Source organism: Halteromyces radiatus, assembly GCF_025201355.1.
Source record: "Halteromyces radiatus strain CBS 162.75 chromosome Unknown BX664scaffold_4, whole genome shotgun sequence".
NCBI classification, from domain to species: domain Eukaryota; kingdom Fungi; phylum Mucoromycota; class Mucoromycetes; order Mucorales; family Cunninghamellaceae; genus Halteromyces; species Halteromyces radiatus.
The window spans coordinates 1,347,007-1,367,136 of NW_026251690.1; the positions used below are offsets into that span (position 1 = coordinate 1,347,007).

The 20,130-nt window shown below is 32.7% G+C and overlaps 8 protein-coding genes across 8 annotated transcripts; 2 read left to right on the plus strand and 6 right to left on the minus strand.

The window, feature by feature from the left end:
* Nucleotides 1-247: 247 nt before the first annotated feature.
* On the plus strand, nucleotides 248-1,132 carry BX664DRAFT_332380 (uncharacterized protein). Its single transcript, XM_051545313.1, has 3 exons — nucleotides 248-524; nucleotides 615-863; nucleotides 928-1,132. The coding sequence occupies exons 1-3, from the start codon at nucleotides 351-353 to the stop codon at nucleotides 1,093-1,095; spliced, it is 591 nt and encodes a 196-aa protein (XP_051400028.1). The 5' UTR covers nucleotides 248-350; the 3' UTR covers nucleotides 1,096-1,132.
* Nucleotides 1,133-1,300: 168 nt separating this feature from the next.
* Nucleotides 1,301-2,493, minus strand: BX664DRAFT_373216 (aspartic peptidase domain-containing protein; the record flags this gene model as incomplete). Its single annotated transcript, XM_051548686.1, has 4 exons — nucleotides 1,301-1,351; nucleotides 1,428-2,156; nucleotides 2,220-2,380; nucleotides 2,454-2,493. Coding segments are annotated over 4 exons (981 nt in total), but the record flags the coding sequence as incomplete, so codon positions are not given.
* A 577-nt stretch (nucleotides 2,494-3,070) lies between these two features.
* Nucleotides 3,071-5,707, minus strand: BX664DRAFT_385717 (uncharacterized protein). The gene is made up of 3 exons (XM_051549270.1): nucleotides 5,101-5,707; nucleotides 4,624-4,912; nucleotides 3,071-4,568 (listed from the first exon to the last, which is right to left on the minus strand). Exons 1-3 carry the CDS (start codon nucleotides 5,598-5,600, stop codon nucleotides 3,561-3,563), a joined length of 1,797 nt encoding a protein of 598 aa, XP_051400030.1. The 5' UTR covers nucleotides 5,601-5,707; the 3' UTR covers nucleotides 3,071-3,560.
* An 862-nt stretch (nucleotides 5,708-6,569) lies between these two features.
* On the plus strand, nucleotides 6,570-7,520 carry BX664DRAFT_332384 (Rhodanese-like domain-containing protein). Its single transcript, XM_051545314.1, has 4 exons — nucleotides 6,570-6,845; nucleotides 6,933-7,059; nucleotides 7,126-7,190; nucleotides 7,253-7,520. The coding sequence occupies exons 1-4, from the start codon at nucleotides 6,729-6,731 to the stop codon at nucleotides 7,355-7,357; spliced, it is 414 nt and encodes a 137-aa protein (XP_051400031.1). The 5' UTR covers nucleotides 6,570-6,728; the 3' UTR covers nucleotides 7,358-7,520.
* Nucleotides 7,521-7,732: 212 nt separating this feature from the next.
* BX664DRAFT_379225 (peptidase M24, structural domain-containing protein) lies at nucleotides 7,733-9,692 on the minus strand. Its single transcript, XM_051548850.1, has 2 exons — nucleotides 9,525-9,692; nucleotides 7,733-9,445 (listed from the first exon to the last, which is right to left on the minus strand). The coding sequence occupies exons 1-2, from the start codon at nucleotides 9,606-9,608 to the stop codon at nucleotides 8,156-8,158; spliced, it is 1,374 nt and encodes a 457-aa protein (XP_051400032.1). The 5' UTR covers nucleotides 9,609-9,692; the 3' UTR covers nucleotides 7,733-8,155.
* A 329-nt stretch (nucleotides 9,693-10,021) lies between these two features.
* BX664DRAFT_385720 (uncharacterized protein) lies at nucleotides 10,022-12,667 on the minus strand (the record flags this gene model as incomplete). Its single annotated transcript, XM_051549271.1, has 5 exons — nucleotides 10,022-11,191; nucleotides 11,252-11,896; nucleotides 11,970-12,095; nucleotides 12,167-12,232; nucleotides 12,590-12,667. 5 exons carry the CDS (start codon nucleotides 12,665-12,667, stop codon nucleotides 10,022-10,024), a joined length of 2,085 nt encoding a protein of 694 aa, XP_051400033.1.
* Nucleotides 12,668-14,821: 2,154 nt separating this feature from the next.
* Nucleotides 14,822-16,628, minus strand: BX664DRAFT_365372 (cytochrome P450; the record flags this gene model as incomplete). Its single annotated transcript, XM_051548468.1, has 9 exons — nucleotides 14,822-14,946; nucleotides 15,023-15,085; nucleotides 15,172-15,191; nucleotides 15,313-15,487; nucleotides 15,547-15,712; nucleotides 15,787-15,873; nucleotides 15,949-16,274; nucleotides 16,332-16,488; nucleotides 16,560-16,628. 9 exons carry the CDS (start codon nucleotides 16,626-16,628, stop codon nucleotides 14,822-14,824), a joined length of 1,188 nt encoding a protein of 395 aa, XP_051400034.1.
* Nucleotides 16,629-17,537: 909 nt separating this feature from the next.
* BX664DRAFT_332389 (S-adenosyl-L-methionine-dependent methyltransferase) lies at nucleotides 17,538-19,233 on the minus strand. Its single transcript, XM_051545315.1, has 7 exons — nucleotides 19,130-19,233; nucleotides 18,992-19,002; nucleotides 18,765-18,920; nucleotides 18,386-18,680; nucleotides 18,194-18,309; nucleotides 17,785-18,134; nucleotides 17,538-17,723 (listed from the first exon to the last, which is right to left on the minus strand). Exons 1-7 carry the CDS (start codon nucleotides 19,200-19,202, stop codon nucleotides 17,717-17,719), a joined length of 1,008 nt encoding a protein of 335 aa, XP_051400035.1. The 5' UTR covers nucleotides 19,203-19,233; the 3' UTR covers nucleotides 17,538-17,716.
* Nucleotides 19,234-20,130: the final 897 nt, after the last annotated feature.

The following is a 20,130-nucleotide window of genomic DNA, read 5'->3' on the forward strand; positions in this document are numbered from 1 at the left end:
AAGAATCCACCCATCCATTCACCCATCCATCCATCCATCCATCCATCCATCCATTTGAATAATCCATCGTCGTCTGTTTTGGTTTGATATCGTTCATCCTTCTAATTCATCAAATTGATTATTATTTATTTTACCTTCCAAGCTATACGCAGCGAACGGATGTGGTAAAAGAAAGAAAGAAAGAAAAAAAAAAAGAGCTTCCTTCAAAGCACTATCCAATGAACAAACCCGACGGAGAATGAAATGCCTTCTTTTTGTACTTTTGACATTTTTTTTAGCATTTTTAGTCTTTTCTTTTTGTTCTTTTACTACTTTTTTTCCCCTTTTTTTAAATAGTTCTAAGCGTTATTATGTTGATTTTAAAACGTATGTTCAGCATTACTTCACGAAAAACAGCATCAAAAAAACCTCAATTAGATCAAGTCAGTGATATTATGATTCCAGGACAATACCTTCGGTATTTTAAGCCAAAGAAAACAAAATCATTACAACAACAACAACAGCAACAACTAAACCAATCAAGGGTAAAAAAAAAAAAAATAAACGTATAATATATTTATAAAAAGATAAAAGCTCATGACATTCTAATTCTATTTTTTTACTCTTTACTGAAGCACTTGGATCTTTATACAGAAACAGCAAGACCATTACATGGCCATGAATGGGATGCAACACCGACTATCACACAAGAACGTATGGCACAACGGATTCAACGAGCTTTATCAACAGTATATTCTATGGAAGTTTTACCCACACCACTAATTACTCAAGAACATTTGACATTGCGTGGAATTAAAGTTTCTAGAAATTTGAAGAAATGTTTTATCTTTTATGAACCAACATCTACTATCAAGAAACAAAGAGTAAGATAAAAAAAAAAGGTAGATATATCTAGTGAATGACTTTATATATATAATCATTTATTAGGGACAAGTTCATCGTGCATTAATCAATTACTCTCCCATTTTGAATACTCTGATCAAGAATCATGCACAATTACGAAAACCATTATCGATCAAGTTTGTTTCTGATACACAATCCAAGGAACTCGAAGCCATCTATGACAAATTGGAACAAGAAACAGGACAACAATAATAATAGATTAGAAAATAGATGATATCAAATAGTATAGAATATATATATATCCTTTTTTTTTATTTTTATTTTTTTATTTTTATTTATTTGTTTTATTTGTTTGCATTGTAAAAAATAAAAAAAAAAAAAAAAGATGAAACTGAAGAACAGGGAATGTATGTCTATTGAAGAGAAGAGAGGGGGAATCTATCTAAGAATATTTGGGATCAGAATTCGCCTCGCCAAATCCAATTTGACGTCTACCATAATCAAAGACCTATCAAAAAAAAAAAAAAAAAAAAAAAAAAAAGATAAGAAAAGATGATCATGGGGATATAATATATATATTTTACCGTATAATAGTGTTTCATAAAAGTATCACCTAAAATCCAAGTTTCTTCATCATAGTTCAGTACTTGACCCGAGATCCCAGAGAGACACATGGTGGTAGAAGAATGAAGAGGATCCAACACATAAGCCGAACTAGGTAAAGACAAGACATCATTGCCAAGGGAGATCCTGAGAGGTGGTAAAGAGGCAACATCTTTACAAGGAATAGACCAAGTAGCATCCCCATTAGCGACGGCACCAGCAATAGCACCATGGATGGTTTCAGCATCGTCGGGGGTAACAATCAACAACGTCGTCCCACTATCGACAATGGCCTTACGAGCACCTAAACGTACCTGTTTGTCCCCGTTCTGCAAATCAACTGCATCCAACTGAATTTGCCAATAATGATCATCCACCAAAGGACTATAGATCAAACGACCACTGAACCGAGATCGATCGATACCCCCAAAATCAATTTCACCCCCACGTGGTTGAATATAAAGAGCAAACAGTTGATCATCCAATAATTGTTCATCCATCATTGTATAAAACGGAGGTGAGTGTTTGGAACTGGCCAGAGCAGCTAATCCCAAGCCGAAGATCCCATCAAACGGTGTGCCCATAAAATCATGCGATAACGACGTGGCTTCCCCAATCACTTGTTCCTTCAATACCATGCCTCCCACACATACCGTATCTCGTCCCAACCATGCTCTTACATGTCCTGTACCATAATTCACTTCCATCACCTGGCCCGGATCATCCATCTCTTGTTGTTCTTCATTGTCTTCTTCTTCATTCAAACTGCTCACCATCCGATAAGTACGAGATTGTTGTGCTGTATATTGTCGATGATTCGCACAACCTGTTGTTGTACATTTACTGGATACTACCCATACATCAGAACTACCAGTATCAAATACAACTTGAAATGTTTGTGGTGGTTCTCCTACAGTAATATCTCCATAATAACCTATTCAAAATAAAAAAAAAAATTGAGTTTTTTTTTTTTAATTTTTTTTTTTTTTTTTTTTTTTGGGTGTTACCACTGCCATGCTGATAACTCACTTGAGGCACTTTAGCAATAGCAAAGGATTGACTCCAAGGAGAATCATGAACACGAAGTGGGATCTTGAGTGCAGATGATGATGCAGATAAAGGTCTAGCATTGATCGTCGTCAATGTTGCCAAACTAATCCAAGAAAGTGTCAACAACATCATCATCATCTTTTTTTTTTTTTAAAAAAAAAAAAACAAAAACAAAAAAAAAATTGTGTTATGATCATTTTTATAAAGGATGAGATGTGTTTGCTTGACTTTATACAATCCTAGTAGAAATGAACTTGATCCATGAATTTGACCCCTTCATAGATACTTACCCGTTTTTTCCGTTCCGTCCTAGGTCTATCTAATAATCCGTGCCTTTTTTTTTAAGATACATAATGTTTGTTGTTGTCATGATTCTTTAAGAGAATGTAAAAAACTTTTTTTTTTTTTGAGATGTAGGTGGTACAAAAACAAACATAGTTAAAAAACAAACAAACTAGTCTTTACACATGAAAAACTTTATTTTGCATTTCCTTATACTCACTAGACACCAAAAAAAAAAAAAAGGTCATCCCCACATTTTTTTTTTGAATCATCGTAACATTGATTTCATGATAATAGATCAAAAAACATTCGATTTTGTAAAATTGTTGATTTTTTTTTATTGCTTTAGTACAATGAATAAAAAAAAAAAATAATTTATCCCATATGAGGATAGAAATACACTACAATAAAATAAAAAAAAATAGAAGTAACAAGGGTACAAAAATATAAAGAAAAGTGAAAAGAGAAGCTATGTAATAGTGGAATGTGTATAAACAAAAGGAAAAAAAAATGAGGATGATGATCAAGTGAAAGGAAAAAAAAAATGGAAAGGGTTCAAATTACGGAGGTCAAAAGGAATTGTTAATAGGGGAAGATAAAAGGGATAAAGTGTCCAAAAAAAAAAAAATATAGGGAAATAAACTAAGTAGTAGTAGTAATAGTAGTAGTAGTAATAGTAATAATAAGTATAAAAAAAAGTAATCAAGTAAATTCGTATGATATATGAGGATGAAAGAGTATTAATGAGTCAAATAAATCCGGTTGACTGTATGTTGTTGTTTCTAAGCAGAATCGTCTTCATCAAAGAATTTTTCGGCGACAATATATTGATCAGTAGGTTTATAAAGTCGTTTGATACAAGCGATGGTGGATGGAATGGTCATAAACATCCAAGCAGCGATGGGTAAAGTGATATAATCAAAGACGTTTTTCCACGAACGAGATTCAGACTTGGCTTTTCGGTAAAGTTCACGATCCACTATACGATGTAAATGTTCATAAATAGAAAGAGTACCAAACAAAGGAAAAGGTAAAAACACAGTGATGATCTTGACAATATTCCAAAGAGTTGCATAAAAGTCAGAGGTGAGGATAGGATTATCAGCAGGATCCACAATAGCCACCATGGAATGAGGAGGAAAGAGAATAAATTGCATCAAGGGAACGGCTGCAAACATGAGCCAACCAGACGTCACAGGGATCATGTGTGCTTCAAGGACCTTGACACAGATAAGGAACTTATCGAACCAAAAGGTGGGTGACGCATACATGGATGATTTCTTGTCATGTAAGAGAGAACCTACCATATATTTACTGTTTTTGTTACCATCTGCCCATTGTTGTACACCAGCTGCACTACGTAAGGTATAAGAAACATCGGCCACACCATTGTAATGACGTTTGGCTTGAACAAAACGAGCATACATATTGGAAAGATAACCATTGGTTTGAACATTGGTCAAGTTGATAGGTACAAAGATCGGGGCACAACGAGCAAGACCATCAGTTTTGAAGAAACATTTGAGCATCATATGCATATCTTCACCTACAGAATCCGCATCAGTATCCCAATAACCAACACGTTCGGCAAGTACCATAGACAATGAATAAGTTGAACAAGGGAAGGCGATACCACGACTATTACTAAGATTGGACATAACCATAGCAGACCAAGTAATATCCGTCATTCTTACAGCAGCAGGCACATCAAAAGAATTTCGAGAGAAGAAGATGGGTGGTGCAAATAATAAAAAGTAAGGATCTTCAGCTTGAGTAAATGTTTTTTCAACCTATCAAAATAATAATATATTAGTCATCATCCTTATTTATTATTATTATTATTACTTCTTTGACATAAAGTTCAGGAATAGAAGAATCAGAATCAGAAACAGTTAAAATAACACGACGACGATCAACACCACGTTGAATCATTTCAGCACAACCATTTCTTGCAGCCCAGGCCACATTGGAACCTTTTCCACGAGATTCACCAGGGATATCAGAAGGATGTACAGTAACAATAAAATGAAGGAAACTATCCTTAAAGTAATTCGTAAGACTTTCAGCTTTGGGTTCAAATCCAGTTTCAGAAGCTTCCATAGCAAGAATGATGACATAATTGGTTTGAGCATTCCTATCAATTCCCAATAAAATAAAGAAAATATTAGTCAAAAGGAAATATATCCATCAAAAAAAAAAAGTGATCATCTTTCATCATTTAAAAAAAAAGATAATGATATCATCACAAAAAGAAAGGGACAAAAAAAAAAAAAGAAAAGAAAAGAAAAAAGGAGGATATATATATGTATATAGAATGTTTACCTATGATTTGCCAAACGTTTGATAGTATCCCTTAATAAAGCTTCAGGCTCCGCATAGTTCGGCACGATAAAGGCATGGATAAAATGACTATCTTCATATAGTTTCAAACTTGCTTCCATTTCATCTAAACGTTCATCTTCATCAGCCAAAGAAGGATATCGTTCACGGGTAGGAGTAGGTGAAGGAGAGGCAGGAGCAGAAGATGCAGCAGAAGAACCTTTTTCACCATCATTATTGATATTATTATTATTATTATTATTGTTGTCGTTGTTTCGTTCATTCAAGTTCCAGTTACGAATAGTCTTCTTGATATTAGAAACCGTAATCCAAAACTTGAATACATGGTTTATTTGTGTATATAAGAAACAGGTAAAATAGATCAATAAGAAGATGAGATAAAAACGTGGTATCAATAAGGGTCCCAAAGGTAAAAGTAAGATGGATACAATAGCAGCCATAGGAGCTACTAGTTCAAAAGGATAATTCAAAAGTGAAGTCATTCTCTTGTTTCTCTTACAAAAAAAAAAAAGGTGATATAAATAAGTATATAAAGGTAGAAAGAGGAAAAGAATGAGATGAAGAGAAAAGGAAAAAAAAGAAAAAAAAAAAAAAGAGAAAGGGAAAAGAAAAAAGAAAAAGAAAAAAAAAAAAGTGAGAAAAGAGAAAAAGAAAAAAGACAAAAAAAAAAATTTTAGGCGCCAAGTTTTTAATCTCATAGATCGGATTGGGTGCCTAATTTTTTTCTTACACAGGTACCGACGGTATTTTTTTTCTTTAAAAGACATCACAGCAGAAAATCAGAGCCCGGAGAAGAACTAGTTGTATTGTTGTGCATATTGATGCTTACCGTGTACTACAATGATGAATACTGTGACGGTGGACCTTGTATCCAATAAGATGCTTTTATACAAATTAAGATATTATACTACTCAATTAAATAAAAGCCTCGTTTTGTTCTTGGTTCCTTGGCTTTTTTTTTTTTTAGTAAAGAAATTGAGAAATATGATCTCATATATATATATAGATATATATAAAAATCATATATTTCCTTCTCTATGAAGTAATTCCCCCCCCTTGACCTTTTTTTTTTTTTCTTCCCCTTCCCCTTGAAAAAAAAAAAAAGACTGATTAATAGGAAAGTGAAATCAATGATTTTGTGTTTCCCAAATCAAATATATGGTGATTTCAAGAGGAGAGAACGTGCTTATCAAACATGTGATACTACTCACCATCATTCTTTTCTTTACTTCTTTTTTTTATTTTTTTTGATGTTGATCAAACATGGACTTTAATAATCATCAAATATATAAAGCAGGAGGCTAGAATGTATAAAAAGTACACTATTTTACTATCTCTCTTTGTTGTTTTATAGCCTATTTTTATTTTTTTCCCCCTTCCCCCTTTTGTTTTATACCATTGCCACGAGCTAATTTGATTGGCCCATTGCTATTATATTCCAACTCCATCTCTTTTTTGGATGGGGATCGCCCATTTTTGGTTTGACCGATTTCAGTCTCATTCAAATGATTTCATTTATTGTTCAGAGAGAAAAAAAAAAAAAAAAAAAAGTGGCGCTTCAGATTTTTTTTCTTCTTCTCGTTTTTCCCTTTGTCTTTATTTAATATTCAATGTCTTTTACTGCTCCTTTGGTTGATAGTGAAGAATTAGTCAAATTGATTCGTGATCCTACAAAACAAGTTGGTATAGATTATGTTATTGTTGATGTAAGAGATCAAGATTTTATTGTAAGTTAAAAAAAAAGGACTACGCAATGACTACGGAAACCTGTGTGCAAGCTTTTAAAAATTCATGAAACTTTTTCTTTATTATAGGGAGGAAATATACCAGGTGCTTTAAATATCCCGGCTAATCAAATAGTTGACTCAGCAACAGAGTTGGTTCAAAAATATTCAAAAGTACCCGAAATCTATTTTCATTGTGCTTTATCTCAAGTGAGAGGTAAAGTTTATGATCACAAATCTGGAACTTTATTTATCCTTTTTTTTTATTATTATTATTATTTAGGTCCTAAATCTGCTCGTATATATAAAGAATATTTACATCTTCAAGGCATTACAACTGATCAACAGGTATAATATATAAAAAAAAAAATAAATATTTAAAACTAATCATTTTATCATTAAATAAATAGGTTAAAGTGATTCGAGGTGGTTTTGAAGGTTGGCAACAAAAATACAAAGATGAAAAGGATTTGATCGAAAACTATGATCCAGAACTATGGGCAAATGGATGGTGATCCTTTCTATTTAGTTATTATATATATTTTTAGCATACATACATACATATATCATCAATAGCATTCATCATCATTTTTATATCAATTCAAATAAAATCTCATCTCTATTATAGTATTAAAGTTCAGGGGTATGTGATAAAACAGAACATTTGTACCTTCCGACGGTAAATCCATTTACCGCCTTTTTATCTAAATGGAAATATAAGTTCACCAAAAATTGGAGAAACATAGGACAGAACTGATGTATCGTATAAGCAAAAGACATAAAATAAATAAATAAATAAAAAAAAAATGGGGGAAGACGATATTATTTTATTGAAAAAAAAAAAAGAAAATGGAGCATGGATCAAATGTCAAGAGATTCCAATATTCGTCTTTCATTTTTTTTTTTTTAATTTTCAATACCTTTGACTACCATCAAAAATGTCTCATATTCCGTTGTATGTGTGTGTGATGCTTTCAGATGACTCTTTTTTATAGTTTTGTTCATGCAAATTTAACTGCCGCAACCAAGTAACATGAAATAGGGAATATCATCTCTCCTTTAATCAGGAACAAAAAAAAGTGATATGGAGTATCAATCAATCTTTTTTTTTTTATGGATAAAATATCTTTCCCTTTCAAATCCTATGACACTAACACACATATGCTCTCCTTACTGCATGATATGGTCCACATCAAAATCATCTCCTCATGTCATCAACAAAAACCATCATCCTTTCTCATCATACAAATCTCCATTCATCCATCAAAAAAAAAAAATTGAATTCAATGAACTATTTATTGAATAATAAACTACTACAATGTCCAAGGAGAAGAAGCCAATCCATTTGTCAATAATTCCAAATCACCCTGTTGATTGACAACAACGATATCTTCCAAACGAATACCGAATTGTAAAGGAACATAAACGCCAGGTTCGACAGAGAAGGTAAAACCAGGTTGTAATGTACATTCAGTATTGCCTTGATTCATATAGGGATCTTCATGCATTTCCAAGCCAATACCATGACCCAATCGATGAGTAAAGAAATCACCCCATCCAGCTTGTTCAATCACGCCACGGGCGGCCAAATCCACTTGTGCACATGAGTGACCTTGTTTCATTGTCTTGAGTACTGTGTCTTGCGCACGTTGGACGGTATACCATGCCTCTTCCACTGTTTTGTTGTTATAATCCTGTAAAAAGAATGTCCGAGTGGTATCTGACTGATAACCATATAATTCACCACCAGTATCGATCAATACCAAACTGTTTGACTGCACTTGATTGGTCTTGCCAGGTTGACCATGAGGAAAAGCTGCATTGTCGTCCACCAAGGCTACCACCCAGGTATGAATCAAACCAATATGCTCCAAGGCCTGTGTCATCTTGTCCGCAATCGTATTCTCTGTCATTCCTACTTGTACATGTCGTTTCACCGTTCGGATAGCTAATTCTGTCAATTGATTTGCACATCGCATGATCGCCAATTCTTCGGGAGATTTGACCATTCGTAATTGTTGTACTGTTGTCGAAGCCATAATGACATTGTTCATCACACGTTGTAATCCATCCACAATAAAGAAACGTGTACTCGGTTCCACTTGTACTGTTTTCACATGACCCAACACTTGTTTTGCTGTTTCAAAAGGAGAGCCATGTTCTACCCAAGCAACCATATGGATAGGGATAGGCAGATTCGCTTGACTGACTTGTTCCTTGGCCCGAGTTTCTTCAAATAGAGGTGTGATGATGGTCATATCCAGACCAGTGATGGATTGCTGATTGCGCGTAAACACTACTAAAAATGGTCGTTCTGTACGAGACCATGTCATGTTGGTATAATAGATCATACTAGGAGATGGCTCCAGAACAAATGCAGAATCATCATCCAAGGCTTTGGCCAATCGTTGTTGTCTTTCAATATACTGTGAGCCTGGTATCCGACTGATCCCATCGCGACATGCTTGTCCTGCTTGTGTCAACTTGTCCAAATCATGTTGCCAAGTATCATCACTAGGTTGTTGTTGTTGATATGATTGAAGCATCCAAATACCACATACAAGTGCCAATAAAACTCCCAATGCTAATATTACTCGAAGAAACTATTGAAAAAAAAAAGACTCTTTCAGTATGCTAAAGAGAAACTAGTCGGCTTTTTTTTTTTTTTTTTTTTTTTTTTACCATTGATCTTTGTTTCATTTTATTCCAATGATTGCCACCTTGAGATGGTTGGAGGAAAGGTGTCGTTTCATTCACATTTGCCATTGAGATATATAAAAAAAAAGAAAAAAATAGAAAAAAAAAGTGAGGCAAAAAAGTAAAAGAAAAGTAAGAGAAAAAGAATCTTTTCCTTTTTCTTTTTTTTTATTAGCCGGCGTGTGAATTTACTTACTATCTATCCTTTTTTTTTTTTCGGTGTAGCACACACACATATAGATTACTCTATAGCTAGCCATCCATAATAAAAAAAAAAAAGGTACTACGTAATTATGATTTTTATTTATTCAGGAATCTATCAAAAAAAAAGAAAAAGGATCAATGTACAATATAAATAATGATGATGATGATGACAATAAATAATAGTGTATGAATAATAATAATAAAAAATAATAGTAGTAATAGTAATAATAACAATAATAGAACGTAGTAATTGTAAAATGATGATGATAAAAGGAGGACTATGGAGGAGGCATACGTGGAGTTGAAGAAGAAGATGAAGAAGAAGAGGGTTTATCTATATAATAAACACCGGATGGATTGGATTCATTGTTATTGTTATCGTTGTTGTGTGAGGAGAATACTTGGTTAGAAACAGAATAATACATTGGTTGTTGTTGATGATGTGGATGATGTGGATGATGTGGATGATCTGGAGGTGGAAGAGCTTGAAGTGGTGGATATCCTGACGCATCATGATGAGGAAGGGAAAGACGATGATCCATAAGATATGCTGATGGTGGTGGCTGAAGCTGTTGTGGAGTAGGCGTATTTGTTGGATTGGATGAAAGATCGGTTATATGAATCATTGAATCCTTTCGTGAAGTTGTCATAGTAGGTCCAAGTGGATTTGGCATCATATTTGAAGTTGATTGAGGATGAGGGGTTGATAATCGAAGAGTATGAGGTGAAGAGGACGTGGAAGTTGATGATGGTGGTGTAATTGGTATTGTATTGATCGTACTACTTGTTGGATGTTGTTGCTGATGTTGCTGTTGTTGCTCATCCGATCCCATAGGTAACGGTGGACGACCGGTACTGTATAATATAGGTTGACGATCCATATGACCTGTTGGATGTTGTTGAGAATGATGACTAGTCATATATCTTGGAGAAATAGGAGTTGGATGTGGTACTGTTGATGATGATGATGTTGATGATGATGACGGTACAGCTGGTGATGGATACACAGGGTATAATGTTGATGCGAAATAGGGAGCATCCCGATAAGGCGGTGGATATACAAAACCAGATGAAGGTTGATCTTGAGCGGATACATTTGGTGGTTGTGGCTGATGATGATGATGAGGTTGTACCGTTTCAAGTTGCCGCATTGAAAGTGATAGTTCAGGATGTTGTTGTTGTTGTTGTTGTTGTTGAGGGATATCCATCAGTATAGGAGTTCTTTGTTTCTTTTGTTGAGATATATCATCTGTTTCAACAAAGTCTTCAGAAAAAGCCAAAGATCGTGATCGCCGTCGTTGAAGCTGTTGTACATCTTGAAGAACACGATGAGGATGAAGTTTAATATAAAAAACCTGTTGTGGCATAACTACAGCTGTAAATCCTTTTGGAGTTTCTGGTCCAGATGGTTTGCTACTTTGTTTCCGTATTAAAGATGGTTTTGTTGCCTATACAGAAAGACAAAAAAAAATATTGTTTTTTTTTCATTAGTATCAGAGTCTTTAAACATATAGATATATATATATATGGCTTGCCTCATCTTGTGATGAATCACCAGTAGTATCCATGATATCCTGACTAGCTTCTTGTTCAATGTGTTCTTGCATAAGTGGAGGCGGCAAAGTGGAGGAATCAGTCTGAGTCATACTACATAATTTGTCAACAATTTTATTGATATCTAATTGCACCATATCCGTAAGTTCTTGACTTCCAGCAGCAGTGGCAAGAACATTTGACCAAAGTCCATTGAGTTGTTGTACACGAGATTCTGCATCACGAATGCGGATCTTTTGTCGTTCTTCAGAAAGGCGGTTGTAGAATCGTCGTTCGTTCCAAGGAATATGAGAGAATAAAAGTTGGACGCGTGTTCGTATATCAGGAGTAGGTAAACGTTGTCTAGCTAATTCACAGATGAGATCAAGCATTTCTTTAGGCCAACCTTTTTCTATTTCTTCAGGACGCATGAGTTCATGATTGTGTTTGGAAGCTTCAGGATTGAGCGATTTTCTGAATTCCCATGTACCATTGTTTTCATTTAATACTACACGCCATCGACAGTCGCATCTTTTAGAAGGTCGTCGACGTTTTGGATTAGATTTAGGATTGCGTAAAGAATCAGGAAAACCTTCTCTGGAACAATAAACATAAATATTCTATTTCAGAAAGAAAAGAAAAAAAAAAGTTAAGTGGCGACATAAAAATAAAATCATTTGATGAAATCATTACCCTATAAGTACTTTGTTCTTGTTTGATAGTAAATCCATGACGAGCACTTAATCTTCGACAATAATCAATAGCATCAACACTATTAGAAAATCCTTTGGAAAGTATATCAGCATAAAAGGAATCCAACTAAAAAAAAAAAAAAAAAAAATCAAATCAATGAAAAATATTTTCCCCTTTTTAAACCTTTTTATTCTTACTGAAGTATCAAATGTAGGTTGAAAATTTGAGTCGTGTTGTTCACTACTTGAGTCTGTCATGGTTGACTATATATATATATATTAAAAAAAAGTGAGTTAACCGAGGTAATGTCGTGTTTTTTTTTTCGTCATTACCAAAAAGTTTGTATATAAAGTAAGATGACCGAATAGTTGTATACAAGCTGGTCAAAGTTGAAGAAAGATAACTATCAAAAAAAAAGGGTCAGTTAAGCTGAGAGTTGACATAGAGCGGAATACCTTTTCAATCCAATAACTAATAGAAAGAAAGAAAAGTATGAAAAAAAAAAAAAAGAAAAGAAAGAAAAAAAAAAAACAAAAACAAAACAAAAAAAAAATTAACATCTCCTATTTTCACTTCTCACGAAAGTTTAATCGTCTTATTTCACTTTTATTTCTTTTTACTTTTTGTTTTTTTATTTTCAATCTCGACTTGATTGAACTTTTGACACTTTTTGAAACATCTCCAATCGCGATCTCCATAATGATCCTACTTAAGCTTTTGTGCCACCGGCGGGAATGCGAGAATATGCGGCTCTGATAATTTTTCTCTTCTTCCCTTAAGACTAACCCCTGAGTCCATTTGTTTCAATTACCGACCCTATATTCTCCCCCCCCCCTAAAAAAGGACACACGGTCCAACTATTGAAAATGTCATAATTTATCAATTTCATCATCATCTACTTGCTTTTAAAATAAATCTTTAATCATATCATCATTCTTATCATATTACCCATCTATACGTATATGTACGCATATATATATATATATGTATGTATGTATATATAAAAGAAAAATGATAGATATATTTATATTCCATCTATTCTAAGCTGTGATCGACAACGCTAGTGTTTTCTTGGAAAAAGACTGACATTCGCATGTCAACCATATGCGTAACCATTTCCCAAAAAAAAAAAAAAAAAAAAAAGAGAGAGAGAGAGAAATCAGCCACCTGTCCTTTCTGTACTACCTCTTGTATTTGATCATATTAATACTCGTCATCAGTCAAAAGTAATGACATTGACTCTTGGAAAACAATGCCCTTTTTTTTTTTTTAGTTTAGTTTATAATTGAATACTTTGTTTATATTAATCATCATCGTGGCAAATATCGTAGCAAGCAGTATGCCCAACATCACAAAGAATTTATCATCCGTTCGTCCATCATCCATCATTACATATCATATCTCATTCATCAACATCATCATTCATACAATCATATATTATCATACATCATTCATTATCATATATCATCATCTAAGAAGAAAAAGAGGGAGAAAAAAAAAAGACAAATTCCAATGGATTTTTTTGATGTTACACCCTATTCCATTGTGTAATACTTTTTAACCTTCCGTTCAATCATCATTTCATATAGAAAGGGAAAAAGTGATACATCCTTTTGATGACCTGTACAATGATAAGGGCCACACTTTGAAAGTACATGATCTGATATATACAGATACTACGTCGTCGACATCCTCATGGACGGAATATGTGTAAGAAAAAAAAAACCTACTTGAACAATAAGAAAAAAAAAAGGGGGAAGTTACCATTGTTTGTTTTTTTTTTTTTTTGGTCACGAAATCAATCAAACTTTCCCGCCCTTTTTTCCTTTTTCCCCTTAACGGATTGAAATGCCGAAAATAGAGGGAGTTGTTCTTTTTCTATACCCAAAAAAGAAGAGAAACCTACTTTCATGTACCACGCGCAACCATTTTTAAACTTTAAAAAAAAAAAACATTTACATTGTCAATTTTATAATGAAATAGTACATCCGAGTCACTTTTTTTTTTTTTGGGCCCTACAGATCATCCTAAAGAGAAAAAGAGGAAATGTAAAACGATTTCCTTTGGAGCCATTTTCTTTTTTAGGAAACGATCTTTTTTTTTTGTTGTTTTGTACTACTTTCCATCAATGATAATTGTCATACATCAGATGCGTCAAAGTGCATCCATAGGATGATGTCAAAAGAATAGATGAATGAATCATTCTTTTTGAAAAAAAAAAGAATTCATATAACTCACTTTTGAAGAGAGAGAAAAAAAAAAAGACATCATGGAGAAAAAAAATGGTAAACCGTTAGATAGAATCATACACATGAAAAAAAAAACCAACTGGTTTCACTTCTTTAATCCCAGCTTCATCCAACCATAGTTTGAGAGACGGAACTAAAACATTCATTCTTACCGTGCACCATGTTAATTCCCCGATTCATGCAGCTTGGTCTCCACCAATCCAGGTCATAAAAGGAATAATTTTTAAATTTAACATGTAAAATTTTATAGAACCAAAACGTGGACATGGAAGGATGAGCCCCGTACATTCTATGATTGTTGCGACAAATTAGTACATTCATACAATGATATCTGCAGCATAATATATGAATGATGAGTCAATTGTTGTTTATCATATGATGATGATGATGATGATGATGATCACGCCTATTGCTCCAATAATAATGAAGCTAAAAGATCTATCACTTTCTTTTTATAACAACATTTTGAAATATTACAATAATCTATCTTACAGTATAAAGGTTTATTCATGATTTTCAATAAAAAGGCCTAAAACCAATATAAACATAAATAAAAAAAAAGGTAAAGAATCAAAAGAAAACTAATTAATATACATGAACTAACTAATAAAGCTTTTCAAAATCCAGAGTCAAATTGGTGGTTGAAATGATACCAAAGGCCACACCATGAGTTTTCAATCCATCAGCATGGAACGAGTTTTTGGGTAATGACCATTTGTATTTTCGTACTACCATAACAAGAAAAAAAAGATATAGAACATGAGATCATTAATAAAAAATAAAAAACTACATCTTATGACTTACATAACATGGACATCACCACTCGTTGTTCAATCAAACTAAACTTTTGTCCAATACATATTCGACCTATTCAATATATATAAGAAGAAAGATCGATAAATAATGAATCACATTGCTTATTCTGAATAAATCATATATATATATTGACTTACCTCCACTTGAGAAAGGAATCCTATAATAATAATAATGATGATAAGTATTCCTAAGATCTTTTTTTTTTTTTTTTTTTTTTTTTTTTTTTTTTTTTTTTTTTACTTTTGCGTCTCTTTTTCTTTTGATAATATTATACTTACCATGACAACCCACTATTTGGTTGTTGATCAGCTTCGCCACCAGGTAAGAATCGATCAGGGTTGAAAACCAACGGCGATTCCCACACTTCTGGATTACGATGAACGTTCAAAATATCAGCAGATACTAGAGATCCTCGAGGCAGAAATATTTGTCCCAAATATGTATCTTCCATGACTATTCAATAAAATAATAAATGATTTTAATTTTTTTGGTTTATTTGTTTGTTTGTTTACCTTCACGTGCTGTTGTACCGAGAACTGGGTTATGTAGTCGCATTGTTTCCTTCATCACTGCATTGAGATAGTTCATCTTTTTGGTATCCTCATTTGTAGGCAACACATCCACAGGTTTGTCCCCCAAAATAGAAATGACTTCACGTCGTGCCTTTTCTTGCATATCCTATATCAAAAAAAAAAAAAAAAAAGATACAGCGTTAGTAAGCATCCAATGTCTGGATGTAAAACAAAACTTACTGGATTCACTGCTAATTCATACATCATAAAAGCCAAGGTAAATGCTGTTGTATCATGACCTGCCAAAAAGAAGATACATAGATTGCTCTTCCAATAAATAATAAAAAAAATTGGAGTGTTAGAAAGAAATACCATCAAAAACATAATAATAAAAAAGCTTACTCTTAGTTCTTCGTTTGAGAGAGTGGCATTTTCACCTTGTTCGCTTTCAATCATCAAGGAAAGTAAATCGCGTTCTTCTTCATCCATCACTTTATCATGATTATGTTGATTTAATAAGAGTCGTTTTTGTTCAATAATTGTCCCCAGCATGTTCAAAAAGTTGGTCAGGTTATCGTGAATACGTCGTCGTTTCGGGAACCAATTCAATAGTTTCGTATCGAAAATAGGGAATAATAAGAAGAAGGGATCCAACATACCTTCCTTTACACTATTGTAATAATTCACCCATTGATTGTTTCGATTTTCAAGAGCATGGAAATCAAAACCTAAAATAATCATAAATAGAAATTTAGAAGGATCGATGATGAGAAGAAGACATTTACCAAATCCAGCTTTGCCAATTGTATCCAAGGCTAATCGTTCTGACAGATCTAATACATCAATAGTCGTGCCTAAAGTCTCCATGGTCTTGAACATAGTTTGAGTTAGTTCACCGAAAAGTCGTACAGGCATTGCTCGATTAAAGGCTGGATTTGCAATCTAATAATAAAATAAATAAATAAATAAATAAAGTTCAGAGGACCCATTCTTGTCAGTAAGTATTTTCTTACTTTGCGATGTCTTCTCCAATCCATTCCATTCAACATAACAATATTGTCTCCACCAATGAATCGATTCATCAAAGTTCCTTGTATACCTTGATTCAAATCTGACTTTGGAAAAGCATCTAAAAACAGATAGACAACGCCTATAAATCTTTTCTCTTTTTTTTTCAGTGTATGCATTTTTTTTTTTTACCTGATCTGTTCAAAAGTTGTTTAATGGCAACAGGATCTACCAATTCAACTGACCAAAATCCAATAGAAGGTCGCTTTCATATAGAAAAAAAAAAGGGATATTAGATATGAAATGAATCTATTAAAAAAAAGTGTTATTTTACCACATATGCACCAGGAGAGTTTTTCACCACAGGTAAACAAATTTGTTTTGAATAATAATCCACAGTAACATTAGTAAGTAAAGCCTTGAAAAAACTATAAAAGTTGGTATGTGGTAAATGTCGTAAACAAGTGGGTGGACTACTTATTTTCTTATGGAATGCATAAAGTAATGTCAAACTAATGGCTACAGTGATAGTACCTTTTTTCTTCAATAAAGGAAGGATATAATGATAAAAAACACGTTCAAAACCATTTTCTTTTATCAATTGAAGAATGGTCATACTATATATAAATAATGGTGAGAAAAAAGAAGAAAAGAAAAGAAAAGAAAGAAAAGAAAAAAAAAAAAAAAAAAAAAGAAGAAACATAAAATATATTCAAAGTCGGTCATCGAAACCGACAGTTGAATTTTACCTGTGTCACTTAAGAACGGGCCGATAAACGATCCTGATTTAAGGTTTCTACAAGAAATAATTTATGGTCAATACACGCGTCTTTCTCAAAAATAGAAGGTGAACCCTTTTCTCCATTCATTTCATTGTTGTCAATGTACTACATATACACACACACACATTATAATGATTTTTATTCTCATGTCTAATCACTTGTTCAATAAGTTATCAGGGATATTACAATAATAGAAAACAATTATATAATAAAAAGATGCCAAATATATATATATTTTATTTATAAAACAAATATGATGAAATGTAAAACTATAATGAAATGGTAAATGTATATATATGTGTATGAGGTAAATAATAAATAAATAAACAAAAATAAAAAAAGTAGAAGAGAACCAAATTTCACATATTCTATATCTCATTTTAAGACCTATCAAAAAAAAAAAAAAAGATTAATCATTTAATCAGTCATAGTATTCCTTTTCACTTACATCTTAAAATCACAATGTTCTTCTACAGATCCATGTTCACCCTTGAATTTATAATCGATAATAATATCCAAATCACGAGGATTTCGACTATTGGGAGCGCAATCAATAGTACCTTCAATAGATTCACCTTTGTTGATAGTCAAAGTTTCAGGAGTATAGAATACAGTTTGTTTCCAGTGAGTATATTTAGCATGAGGACCAGTTGAGAAGTAAATAGGTTTGTGGCATTGAGTGAATCCAATATCAAACCAACAGATAAAAGCATGTACATAATCATCACGAGTAGCTGTGATCTTGAAAGGTGCTTTGAATGTCAAATCTTCCTTTTTGACTGTCAAAATATCGATTTCCTATAGATGATATATTAGAATATATATATTTATATATATTATTTTGCATATATGTTTACCTTGAAAGCACAAGCATCCGATAAGACAGCATTAGCATCTACAGTATCGACCAAAGGTTCCTTGATGGCAAGTTTCTTGATAGAAGAATAATCAAATCCATAAACATCATCCCAGTCTATATAGAGAAAACCATTCAATACATCATCCTTCAAATTCCTTTTTTTTTTTTTTTTTTTTTTTTTTTTACTTACAGTTGATCTTTTCATCTTTGTATTCACCGTCTTCAATAGCACCAATATACATTGTAGCCTTATCAGGGAAGATCATACCATCTTCAGCCAAGTACTTGTCACGAGCAACTAATACGGTATCCAACATGGATTCATAGAGTAAAAAGTAACCCATCCATTCTGAGATAATGATATCGACCTTGTCCACAGATAATTGGACTTCTTCCATTTTTCCTTGAATCAAAGTGATTTTATCAGCAAAACCATTATCATTGACAATTCTCTGAGCTTGATGAATGATATTTGACATATCGATCTATCATAAAAAAAAATAAAATAAAGTAAATTATCGGTTCCATGTAAATCATTCAGAAATAAATAAATAAAATAGTGACATTACACCATAAACATGTTTAGCACCAGCCTTTGCAGCAAACATAGATAAGATACCAGTACCACAACCCACATCTAAAACAATCTTTCCTTCAAACAAGTGTTTGTTTCGATAAATGGATTCACGATAAGAGATGGTTCGAACTTCATCTTTCAACATTTCCTATTCATAATAATAATAATAAAAGCTAGTCAATAAAATAACAACCTCCTTTATTGTTTATTTTGTTTTACTTCATGAATACCTATCAATAAAAAAAAAAAGAAAAGGTGTTAGCTTAGATCTAGTTTTTGTTGTTCTTTGGTTGTTTTTTTTTCTTCTGATCAAAGTCAGCTCTTTTATCCTTTTTTATTATTTATTATTATAATTACCAAAGTGAGCATAAGAATCAAAGTAATAATCTTTGCTGGTCAAACCAGTAGCATCAGTTCCAGTAGCAGCCATGACAGTTATATGCTCAAGTAGAAAAAAAAAAAAAAAAAAGGTGGAGTAAGAAGGAGAGGGGAAAAAAAAAGGTGGAAATGTCTATTGAAAAAAATTTTCTCTTATTTGGTTCTCCTATTTTCACATCCGCCACCAACCAAGCTTTACCGTGCATTTGAAAGAAAAAGTAAATCCTCTTTTTGCATAGGGGTACACTTCTTGAAGTGATGTTTCTATTAAGTATTGATTAATCTTGTAAACATTATTTTCTTTTTTTTCTTTTTATCTTTATATATCTGTTCATAAAATATTCAAGGTAGTATTTTATCTTTATCTGAAAGTAATGGTGGATTAGCAACAGTTACGTTTAAGCTAACTGTGCAAAGTAGTATGCCATTACAGGTAATTTATGCTGTTGATGTAAAACGGTATTTGCTTTGAAATACGGTGGCAAACATATTCTAACCTTTGGATATCCAGGGCAAGCAATGATGGCTGTCCTAAAAAGATCCTGGGGTTGTGTGAATACTTGCGGTTATGCCAAATTCAAAGTCGTCAGATACTTTAGTTTTGTATTTCCCACAATATAAAAATAAAAAGGAGAATAAGATCATTGTACTTTGTTCCCTTGATCAAACATCATTGATTTGACCTTCCGATCAAGCGACCGATGATTAAATATATACTCAAAGATGGATCACTTCCTTTTCTTTTCTTTTTTTTTTTTCAAAAAAAAAAAAAATTGATTTCTCTCGGTTTCTTCCATTATTCAACTTTATCCCATTGATCAAAACATCATTGATTTTATGCAGTTCCGATCAAACGACCGAAAGGGAAAAATATACTTACACAAAGCAAACAAAATGATAATATAAAAAAAAAAAGGAATTGATTTCTCTCAGTTTCTTTCTTTTCATTTGATTTTAACAATGAAAGAAACCGAAATCCT